This window comes from Arachis hypogaea, chromosome 19 (assembly GCF_003086295.3).
Source record: "Arachis hypogaea cultivar Tifrunner chromosome 19, arahy.Tifrunner.gnm2.J5K5, whole genome shotgun sequence".
In the NCBI taxonomy this organism is placed as follows: domain Eukaryota; kingdom Viridiplantae; phylum Streptophyta; class Magnoliopsida; order Fabales; family Fabaceae; genus Arachis; species Arachis hypogaea.
The window spans coordinates 6805217-6817509 of NC_092054.1; the positions used below are offsets into that span (position 1 = coordinate 6805217).

General features: G+C 26.9%; 1 protein-coding gene across 1 annotated transcript; it reads left to right on the forward strand.

Moving 5' to 3' along the window:
- The first annotated feature begins 2065 nt into the window (after positions 1–2065).
- On the forward strand, positions 2066–4471 carry LOC112776006 (uncharacterized). The gene is made up of 4 exons (XM_072228060.1): positions 2066–2169; positions 2432–3677; positions 3771–3965; positions 4126–4471. Exons 2-4 carry the CDS (start codon positions 2457–2459, stop codon positions 4330–4332), a joined length of 1623 nt encoding a protein of 540 aa, XP_072084161.1. The 5' UTR covers positions 2066–2169; positions 2432–2456; the 3' UTR covers positions 4333–4471.
- The last annotated feature ends 7822 nt before the right edge of the window (positions 4472–12293 follow it).

Here is a 12293-nt window from a genome sequence, read left to right on the forward strand (position 1 = left end):
TTGAACTTAATAATAATATTATTAAACAAATTCTTATTTTAATTATAATGGTTGAAAAATAAGATAATAATAATAATAATTTTTTTATCTTTATCAAAATATTTCATTATAATAAAAATTATTTTAAAATCTTAATTAATTTAAATTTCAGTTATCAAAAAAATTAATTATGTAAAATATCTTATTATAGTAAAATTAAATAATCAATTATGTAAAATAATTTTACTCTCACAGTACATCATAATTAAATTCTACTTTTAGTTACACAAATCTCGCAAACTTTTCTCATTCATTTAAAATAAAAATATTATTATAATTATAATAACTGATAATGATAATGATAGTAATAATCAGTGATGGATCCAGCAAATTTTATTGGTGGAGAAAATCGTACATAATAAAGACAATAATTTTTAGAATAAAATATATTTTTTGTTCATGATATTTGTAATTTTTTCAAAAATACACCTAACGTTTAGTTGCATTTAATTTTGTCCTTAATATTTTTTATTTGTGTCAAAATTATCCCTAGACGTCAACTTATATAAAATGTTAGGAATAAATTGAAAGTTTATAGAGATAGTTTTGATACAAATTAAAAATATTAAAGAACAAAATTGAATGAATAAAAAATATTAGAGAAAAAATTAAATAAAATTAAACGTTAGAAATATTTTAAAAAATGCAAATATTAGGACAAAAAAATAATTTACCCTAATTTTTCTAATTTCACAAAAAAATTAAAAATATAATATGAATATAAAAGACTCAGCAAACCAATCATAAAAAATACTAATAAAATTTTATTGTACAATAACCATTAATCAAAAAATAAAAATATTACATAATAGTATAATTACAAAACAAATACAATATAATTTAATAAAAGAAAAATTACAAATAGATAAAAATAAAATTTTAATTAAATAAAAAAATTTAAAAATAAAATAAAAAAATAGAAAAATAGGAAACGGGAAGAAAGTAAAAAAGATAACAGCGAAAAAGTTAATTTTGAGAATAATTAAGATTATGGTTATTTATTTTGATTTTTCATTCTTTTATTATTATTTATTTAATTACTTTTTTATTAAATAGTTAAAATCAAATTTTATATATTTATAAAATTAAATTTAATTAAATATCTTTTAATAATATTGAATTTTGAAAAATAGGGTCAAAATTATTTATATAAGGAGAGCCACTAAAATTTAATACTATAAACTACTTAAGAATTTTATAAAACTTAATGGGGGCACTCCCCCCCCCCCCCCACGCGGCTTGTTTCGTTTCAAGCTCAACTCAGCTTGTTTTATGAAACGAGCTAGATAATTTTTGAAAAACTTATTAGTTAAAAGGTTTAATTATTATTAATGTCTCTATAGTTTTATCGAATTTTCAATTAGGTTATTATTATTTTTTTAATTGAGTTTCTATACATTAATTTTTTTAATTTATTTATTGTTAACATTAAACGTTAAAAAAAATGTTAATGAATTATGAAATTACTTGTATATTCTTATCTTCCATCTATAATAAATTTACATTTCTGATTTTAAAAAAATCTATGAAGTTTGTTATGTCAGCTCGTCATAATATTTTTTTGTAAAAATAAATGATTCTTAATTTAGATTTTTAACTATTCACTTATATTAAATACAAAATAAAATAAAATAAAAGAATCAATAATTAAAATTAGTTAAAATTATAATTTTTTGTTAAAAAAAATTATAAATTATAAATATAGTTATAATATGTGATTAACGATTAATATATAAAATAAATTATACTATATAAATTATTAATTATAAATTTTAAAATATATTTAATATTAATTTAGATATTTTAAATGCATTATTTTGAATTTTAATTTATGAAATAAATTTTTTAAATAAGTTTATAAGCTTGTCAGATTTTAAATTGCTCAAATTTTAAATATGAAAAAAGCCTATAAAAAATAACAAAATTAAACTTAAACCATCTATTTAGATCAGATTGGTCAAGATCAAACTCTCCTCAACCATTTCCACCCCCTAATCACAGGGATTAGGTCATTAATAATAATAGTAGCCATATATAAAGCGTATTCAAGAGTAATCTTTTTAACTCCTTGCGGTTACTTCTCAAGAGAGGAGTCGGAGAGAGATTGAACGAAGCGGTAAAGTTTCTTCGGTAAATGCATCTTCCTCGCAGAACTTCAAACATATCTTTCTTTCATTCTGCTTGTGGATCTTTCTTTGTGTTCTGCTTTTCATTTCCTGAAAATTCCGGATAGCAATTTTAATTAGGGTTCGGTTCACAACATTTTGGGTCATGCTGAAAAGTTTGAGCTTTAATATGAAAAAACTCGTCCCTGAAAAGTTCTTAGTCCCCATTTTTTACCAGATGCCATACTGATACATGTAGAACTCTTTTTTTCAACGCCTTATCCCAGGGACACAACTGTAGTTTGAGAAGAAATGGACCGAATATCGGATCTGCCAAAAGTTATACTTCATGACATCCTCGGAAGGTTACCAGACAAAGATGCTGCTAGGACTAGTGTTTTGTCAAAGGAATGGAGAGAAACATGGTTTTCATTTCCCAAATTGTCTTGTTGCAGCCACAATTTTTTTAATTTACGTGACAAATTAGACAGGTTCATTCAGTATGTCAGTAAAAGATTAACTAGGCTCCATGACCAAGGCTTAGCAATCAAAGAATTTAAGCTCATGTTAGACCATGGATTAGATTATGCCCCTGCGTCCTGCCATATTGATCAATGGATACAGATGGCTAGTGAAAGTGGTGTCGAAGTACTAGAGCTTTACCTCCCTGGTAACTTTGCGAAAAGACATTATAACCTTCCACTTTGTCTTACTGAAGCCAAGTCACTTACTAAGTTGGTGTTGAGAGAGGGGACTAGACTTGACTCCGCATTGCTAAACCATTCGCTCAAGTTTTTCTCATTGAAAACATTGTCTTTGCGTCATATACTTCTTGAAGATGAAAGGATTATCGAGCATTTCATTTCACATTGTCCTTTGATTGAGCATTTAACTCTTCATTCTTGTTGTTATGTATATAATAACCCTTCACGTGGAGGATATTCAAACTATTCTAGCACTATGCCCTCTTTGCTGAGATCTTTAAGCTTGCAAGGTCTACAAAAGCTGAAGGACGTTGATATCCAAAGAATAGAAGAGGTATATATTGATGCTCCGAATCTTGAGAACTTATGCTATCATGGTCATTGTAAGGTTACACCTTCCAAGCTGAATTTGGATAGTTGCACAAATTTGAGATGGTTGAGCTTGTGGAATATGAGGATCCCAAACAAGTGGTTCCTTGAACAGTGTTATAGGATTCCTTTTCTTGAGAGTTTGATGTTGCATAGTTGCTCGTTTGAGCATGAAAGGATTAATATTCCAGGTCCTGAACTGAAGTTCTTCAGTTTATCACATTGCTCTAACTTGAAGGAGGTCAACATTGATGCTCCAAATTTATTATCCTGGGAGTATGTCGGGAAAGACAACCCTGTCATATCTTTTTTGAGAATTTCTAATCAACTTGAACTCAATGCTCATTACGATATGAGTGAGATTCGTCATAATCTTTATAGCTTGAGGGAATTTGTCCAAAACATTAAACCCCAAAAGGTTTTGGCATCTCTTTCTCTTTTTATCCACGAGTCATTTTCGGTAAGTATGCACTTTCTACTTGATTGGTTCCTTCTGCTTGTATATTTTCCAAATTTATTTATTATTTGTCTGTCTGTACCCTGAATTATGCAGATTACAGAAATCCTGGGTCTGAGTGTATTGCAAGTTTCATCACCTCCTCCAAGTATTAAACATGTTCAATTACATTTTCCTATGAATATGGAAGCTCGCTATTTTCCCCTTATGAATTGGTTGCTTTCAAGTTGTTTCCCGAAAACTATTTCATTCTGCTTGCAATCTAAATTTAACATGAAGGCATTCGTTGTGGTATGTCATTGTCTCCAAGATTTTCAGCTTGAATTTTCCCCTTTACAACTTTAAGTCCAAGTTTCATTTGTTGAGTGTTGATAATATCAAATACTTATCAAGATAAATAAAATGTTATATGGAGCCTCTAACTTTACTCATAATTTCACAAAAATAACAGTTTTTTTATGAGATGCTGATGGATAAAAAGAAGCACGGGTACTATCTCCGTTCATGGAGCAAGCCGTGTTGTTGGCATGGGTTGAAGGTTGTAAAGGCCACACATTTAGAAAGGACTTGTGAAAATGTTGAAGATCTTAAGGCCATGTTAGATGCATTGCCAGAATCCCCTGTTGAGGAATATATCACTTTTGGCTTAGAGTTGTAATCTTGCCAGACAGGCATTCTCCATTTGAGTTTCTTAGATGTGTGCGCGTATGCATTTATCTTGGTACTTGTGTATATATACGAAGTTAAATCTTTTTGCTTAACATAATCTGCTAGTGACAAAGTATATTTGGATATCATTTATTACAATTTTCTAGATTCTGCCATCAATTGAATTCTGGAATTTCAATTTAGGCGGAATAATGTGGTTGTTCTTGGTGAAAGTGCAAAATGAATGATGCAAGCAATGGGATAAATCATTAGATGATTTGATATAGTTAACCAAATATATTTGACTAATAATCTAAGAGTTTATAATGTCATTTCATATAAAGATGTTATCGTATAAGTATTTTTCTTTTCTAAAAGGTAGCTTATTCAAGGAATACAAGAAGTACGTATTGATTTTCCAAATCTTGAGTAGCTATGCTATCAAGCTTTGGATTTCGATGCACCGATCAAGGTAAATTTTGATAGTTGCAAAATTTAAGATTAGAATGGTTTAAGTTTTTAATGACCAAAAAATCTTGCTCTCGTTCTCACTCTCAACCGCAAAATAAATTCCAATTCTGCTCTCGCTATCAGCCGGAGAAGGTCAGGGTCGTACTGTTGTCGTTGTATACTTTAATCTAAGAGATGTTCTTCAATTTGAATAATTTTATGATGTGATTGTTTTATGATCATTTGTGTTTGTGTCTTTTTTTTTATCCGTTTTTCTGTCACCCTAGAGATACATATGTAACCACCACATTGTGTGTGACAAATTTCTTTAAAGTGATGAGGTATAAAGTGAAAAGATAATTTTTTATCTATTTTAAATTAAAATAATAAAGTCTTATGATGAAAATATAAATAATGATGTTAATTTTTTATTATATTATTTTACTAATATATTTATTTTATAAGTTTTTCTTTTCGAAATTTTAGGACAACTATTCCAAAATTTTTTAAAAATTAAATAATAAATTATCTTTAATATCATTGCATAATAGGTATAATTTGCACAGATTTAACATGAAAATATTTGGTTTCTTATGAAATTTACTGTGAAAATTTTCATCCTTGTATAGTTTTGCCCTTTAACTACTGTAATTTTAATGAAATGCCATGTTGATACGAGAATGTCAGTTTTGCAATGCCTAAACATTTATGATATTAGGAGAATTTTTAAGTGTCTCTGAAATATTAATATTTTAATAGTTTTAACAGTTGATTTTAGTTATTAAAAAAATATATAATATATTAACTAAAATTAATGGTTAAAATTATTGTAATACCAATATTCAGTATTTTAGGTGCATTTAAATTTTCCTATGATATTAAATTCCCACATTCGTTTGTGAAAGAATTTTTTAAATATGAGCTTCTAATTCTATTAATTTTAGTTACATAAACCACACAAATTTTTGTCATTCATTTAAAGTAAAAATATTATTATAATAATTAATAATGATAGTGATTACTATTCGTATACGAGAGATTAGCTATTTGTTTGAGTGTTATTAAATTAATAAAAATATATTTTTTATAAAATAAATTTTTTATTTTTTAATGTGTTTGATAAATTTTTAAAAATAAAATTAAAAATACTAAAAAAATATTTTAAAAAAAATATAATTTATATCTTTTTAAAAAAATATTTTTTGTATAATAAATAAATAAATATTTTTATATTATTATATCAAAATATAATTAATACATAAAAAATTTGTTCTACAGATATCTAAATATAAAATTATTTATATTTTTTCAAAAATCATTTATAAAAAATAATTCCAAAAAAAAAATATTTTTAAAAAACTTATCCAAATAAACCCTAACTCATTAGTAATAGAAACTATATATAAAGCGAATTGAAGAGTAATTTAGAATTGTTGAGTGTTAACCCCTTGCGGTTACTTCTCAACAGAGGAGTCGGAGAGACATTGAACGAAGCGGCAAAGTTTCTTCGGTAAATGCATCTTCCTCGTAGCATTTTAGACCATCTCCAGTAGGGAACTCATCCCAATTCCTGTTTATGGCCCACCTGTCATAAAAAGTAGCTCCACATCAGCTTTTGCATTATAAACAATAAATAGGAACTCAAAGCATCTCTCTCTTCTCCATTAGGAGGAACTAACTTTAGTCCCTGTTGTGGTCCCACTTAATTAATTAATTAAAATACTTAAAATTAATATAATTAATTTTTTTTAATAATATTATTTAAATTTATAAATTTAAAAATAATTCATTATTAAAAGATATTAATATTAAATAAATTCATATATAATAATAATACACAATATATAATTTGAGATTATACTAATTTATAGTTTTGTGTTTACAACGCCTAATTTTAATAATATCATTAGCATTTTAAATTTTAAAAATAAAAATAACCAACTCAACTAAAAATTATTTTATAAGATATAAAAATTAAATTTATTTTTAATGTAAGTAAATTTAATTAATTATAATTTAATATAATAATATAAATAATATTCAATATTAATTATAATATAAATAATTAATATAAATTATTAATTAAATAAAAACTTAATTATTTAATTTAATAAAAATATAATTATTTAATATAATTTTTATTATAATTATTACTAATTTAATTATTATTTAATTATTTAATTATTTCAGATTTTATATTATTATTTTTTTATAATAATTTGCCAAATGACAAGTTATTATTGGTTAATTTGAGTCCCTGCTTAGAGGGACTCCCTTACTTTGATCCTTGTGCAGGAACTCACTCCTTTTCTCCTCCAATGGTTAGAGTTCCTATATGTTAGAAAAAAGTCAAAGAGGAACTCACCATTGGAGGTGCTCTTAAACATATCTTTCTTTCATTCTGTTTGTGGATCTTTTTTCTTTCTTTTTTTTTTTTGTTTTATTTTGCTTCTCGTAAGTCCTTGATGTTGTTTATTTTCTGAAAATTCTGGATGGCAATTTTACATATGGTTCGGTTAAAATAAAAGTTGTTTGTTCCCATTTTCTACCAGGTGCCATGCTGATTTAAGAGTTTGTTTTTTTGGTGTTTAGACTTTAGACATTAGATCCTTCCGTTACTCAGATAAATCATTTATATTGACATGTAGAACTCTTTTTTCAACTGCTTATGATGTTATGAAGGAATGGACCGAATATCTGTTCTGCCAGAAGCTATACTTCATGACATTCTTGCAAGGTTGCCAGAAAAAGATGCTGCTAGGACCAGTGTTTTCTCAAATGAATGGAGGGATACATGGTATTCATTTCCCATATTATCCATTCGCGACAAAATTATTATTGGTTCTTATAGTCCTCAGATAATTAGCAAACTAGACATACTAATTGGCTATGTCATGAGAAGATTGTTGAAGCTTCGTGACCAAAGCTTAACAATAAAAGTATTTAAGCTCGACATGATGCCAGAACACAATAAGTATATGTCCCATCATTTTGATCTTTGGATGAACATGGTTAGCGAAAGTTGTGTGGAAGTACTTGAGCTTTGCCTCCTATACTCTGCCACCTATCGTGGACGGCCTGATGGCACGGAGTATCGATATGATCAATATGACTTACCACTTTGTGTCTTTGAAGTTAGATCTCTTACTAAGTTGGTGTTGAAAGGAAAAATAAGACTTAACCAGTCATTCTTCAATCATTCTATCAAGTTATTTTCACTGAGAACACTATGTTTACGTGAGCTACTCCTTGAAGATAAAGGAATTATTGAGCATCTCATTTCTCACTGTCCCCTGCTTGAAGATTTAACTGTATATTGTTGTTTAGTATATAACAGGAAGAATCCATTTCGGAACAAACAATTTCTGGAATCATTATTCCTGCATGGTCTACAAAAGCTAAAGGAAGCTGATATTCAAGGAATACAAGAGGTATATATTGATGCTCCAAATCTTGAGAACTTACAGTTATGTTCCTTTCCCTTATTTTGGATCTCCGATCAAATTGAATTTAGACAGTTTCACAAGATTGAGATGTTTGCGTCTGTGGAACACTGATGTTACAGACAAGTGGTTACTCGATCTATCTCATAAATTCCCTTTCCTTGAGCATTTGGAATTGTGTTGTTGCTCTATGTCTGAGAGAATTACTATTTCGGGTGCTCAACTCATGATCTTGGAGTTTACAAATGACTCTGACTTGAAGGAGGTGAATATTGATGCTCCAAATTTATTATCATTTGACTATTGCGGAGATCACAGAGCTATTATATCTTTCCTAACAAGTTCTGATCATTTGGTATTCAATGCCTCTCCTGTCCATGAATTTACGCATGGTTATTATAGCTTGAGGGAATTTATCCAAAACATTAAACCACAAAAGGTTTTGGCATCACTCTCCCTCTCTGTCTATCATTCGAATGGGGTAAGTAGATTCACTAGCTAGCTAGCTACTTGATTCATTCATTGTGTTTGCTTGCATATCCATGTTCCAATTCTATTTATTTATTTGCTTTTATGCATCATGATTTATGTAGATTGAACAGAATTGTCTGAGTATACAGCAAGTTTCATCCATTCCTCCTAGTATCAAATGCTTGGAATTGGACTCTTCTCCAAGAAACGAAACTCTTTATTTCCGTTATATGGATTGGTTGCTTTTTTGTTGCTGTCCAAAAACTATTTCATTCGTCTTCCAGTATGAATGTGGCCTGAAACCATTCACTGTGGTATGCTTATTAGTTTTCGACTTTTTACAATATTTTTGCGAACCACTCACAACCCCTGCATCAGACAAGGTTCTGAAAATTAGATAGTTCATTATTGAATCGGTAAAACTGCATGTTTAAATATTTAATTGAAGTTTAATCAGAATTGAATTAGATATTATAATAATATATTTTGTATAATATATATATATTTAAAAAAAAAAGCTTTTATAAAAAGCAACTTCTAACAAGTTTTTTCCAGTAAAATTTTGAACTGATTCAACTTATTTAATGTTTTTTTGACCTTTTTATTGATTTTTATCGAATTTTTGTAATTGATTTTCTTATCTGAATCAGTTACCAATTTTTTATTAATTGGTTAAACCAACTAATTTGATGTAGTTTTCAGAACAATACTATTGATTCTCGGTTAACAATATATATAACCAGGAGAATGTGTCATCTTAATTTTTTTTTCCTCCATTATTTGGTAAAGTGTGGATTCTCACTTTATATTTGTTAAATGGGATCAAGAAAAAATATTAAATGGTAAAAGATCACATTTTATCAAATAATAATTAAAAAAGAAATTAAGAGGATTCACACTGATATAAAAATGGGGTGCAGTGTCTCTAACTCTAACTAATTATATTTGTTGTTTCGGAAACACAACAGTTTATCTATGAGTTGCTGATGGGCAGAAAAAAGCAGGAGTTGTTTGACTATTTTGGTGATACAAAGTGTTGGTGGCATGACTTGAAGATTGTCAAGGTCACATACTCATTCAACGTTGACGAGAACGTTGACTTTAAGACCACGCTAAATGCATTATTATTGCCAACTGATGACCCGGAATCTGTTAGTTTTAGCTTAGAATTATAATATTCTTATTATCAACTGGTACATATTCCTAATTAGATTTACAATTTTGATGTTACCACCAAGCAAGATTTGGGTATTGTATTGAGTATTTTTCTTCCAAGGTTTTATACTTACACCAATTAATATTTTATCCCTTGTTGATTGAGTTTTATGATCCATCTAACACTATAAATTATTCGTCTAAAATTTTATAAATTTTGGAAACAATTTGATATTTCATCCATTTATTTTTAATTAAAATAAAATAATATTCGGATGATTTTTTTAAAATATATTTTTATAAAATTTTGCAACAATTTAGTTCGGTATTCTTTTTAAGGAAAAAGTGAAAAACAATTCAAAACTTTTTATCATTTTGTTCCCTCTACTCTACTAAACATTTACCTAAAGAGTGAATTTTACACCAACAATATTTATATTTAGTTTTTATTTATCTTGAAAATTTATTTTATCAAACTTTATACCAAACTTTTTTTTAAGAAAATTACATTTTTAATAAAACTTAATGATTTTATTTGTTACTATGCAGTATGCACGACGAGAAAAAGAAAAAATTAATATGAGAAGAAAAAATATAAAAAATAAATTCTAAACGGTCTTGACTATTATAGTATTATCTTAAAAGACAATAAAGTCTTTAATAAAAAAAAATACTCTTTTTGGTTCTTAATATTTATTTTTATAAGACTGATAAATTTTTTTGTTAATATTTTTTTTTGTATTAACGGAATAAGTCTACATGACATATTAAACGATTGATTTTTTCATTAAAAACTAACTAGGATTAATAATTTTTTTTGTTAGAATCTCATTGTCTTTTAATGATAATTGACAATGCCGTTTAATTTTTATTTTTATTTTTTAAATATATTAGTTAAATTTGCTGTGTAAAATTAAAAAATATTAATGATTTTTAAATTATTTTTATTTATAAAAATTAAATAAAGGATATATTAATAATTAATGTGTTATATAAGTATATTTTGAAGAGATATCATTGACAGAGAGACTAATCAGTGTCACAAAATTTAAATATCAAGGGTTGAAAAAAATGTTTTTTATTCAGAAACCTTGTAATCCTTAAAAAAATTATGAGGAATGAATTGGATATTTACTCAAAGATATATAAAACGACAGTTGAACTAGGTTTGATGGAAACTAGATCAATGTAGTTGGCCCATAGGTCAGCTCACTCGTCCGCTTAAGCAAGTGTTGGGAGTTTGAATCCCGTCTTGTGCATGCTTGGTTTAATGTGGTAGGTTTTGCGAACTTCATGGTTTTGGTATATATAAGTGTGGCTGCTGTTTATGTGGAAGGCATTATTAGCAGCTTGTGTTTATGAGGAAGATGTACTATAAGTTATGATACATGGCAAAAAAAAATGGAAAAAGAGTAGCAAATGCAATTAATTTAATTTGAATTTTCCTACCACTTATAGAGGGTAAACTTTCATCCCTATAGCAAATGCAATCAATTTAATTTGAAATTTCCTACCATTTATAGACGTTCACAAACATTTTTATAACCTTTTAAATTCAGAAATTATTTGAACAAAATTGTAAAAAAAGTAAATTGAAAATTCTCTTATACGATACTCTGTCTTTTGAAACCTTCATCGACATTTTTTTTTATTATTGGACTAATAAGAGAATATTCAACTAAAGAGTTTTTTGACAAAGAATTCAATCCTTATATTGATGCAAGATGGTTGAATATTAGTTCAATAAAAAATTAAAAAAAGTAATTATACTAAACATATATATAAAAAATTAGTAACTAATTTAATTATTTATGTAAAATATATATTAAAAATAAGAAAAATACTAAAAAGTTATTAGAATTTATTGTTTTTGACAATCAATTAATCATTTATATTGAAAAGTATGAGATAAAATATGTTTGTGGATTACTAAACTAAAAGAATTAAATTAATAGCTAACTAATAATTAAAAATAATAAATTCTAATGACTATCTAACATTGCTCTTTTGTATTTATATATATAACTAATTATATGTATACATACTATTTTGATGAAAAAAACATAGGACAAAGCAATTCTATAACTATACTTAAAAAGAGAGTTTCTTCCATTGTGAAAATTTACGTGGCATGAACCCCAACCATTATCAAATCTCAATTCCTTCTAATCATTGTTCTAATAATTATCATATTAATTAGTGAAAGTTTATATAGGTGCCTTGCTATTAGGGTTTTTAAGTTGTGCCGGAGTTTGCAAAAAATTCTTATTTAGCTAATTAAAATCTCTAGAGTATCAACAGTATTCACAATAACAGCTTCTGTTGTTTCACAAAAACGGTTAGAAGATATATTGAATTAGAGAAAGAACAGGTTATAGTTTTTGTTGATAAGGACATAAAAAAAAATTGGATTCATGTGCTAAAATTTTGATCAAAAAATTATTGGCTGACA

Bases quoted from the DNA above. Each gene is read 5' to 3' on its own strand.
- LOC112776006 (XM_072228060.1), top strand. From the start codon at position 2,457: ATGGACCGAATATCGGATCTGCCAAAAGTTATACTTCATGACATCCTC. The intron at 3,678-3,770 runs GTAAGTATGCAC...TGAATTATGCAG, and splicing joins TTATCCACGAGTCATTTTCG to ATTACAGAAATCCTGGGTCT. The intron at 3,966-4,125 runs GTATGTCATTGT...CAAAAATAACAG, and splicing joins ACATGAAGGCATTCGTTGTG to TTTTTTTATGAGATGCTGAT.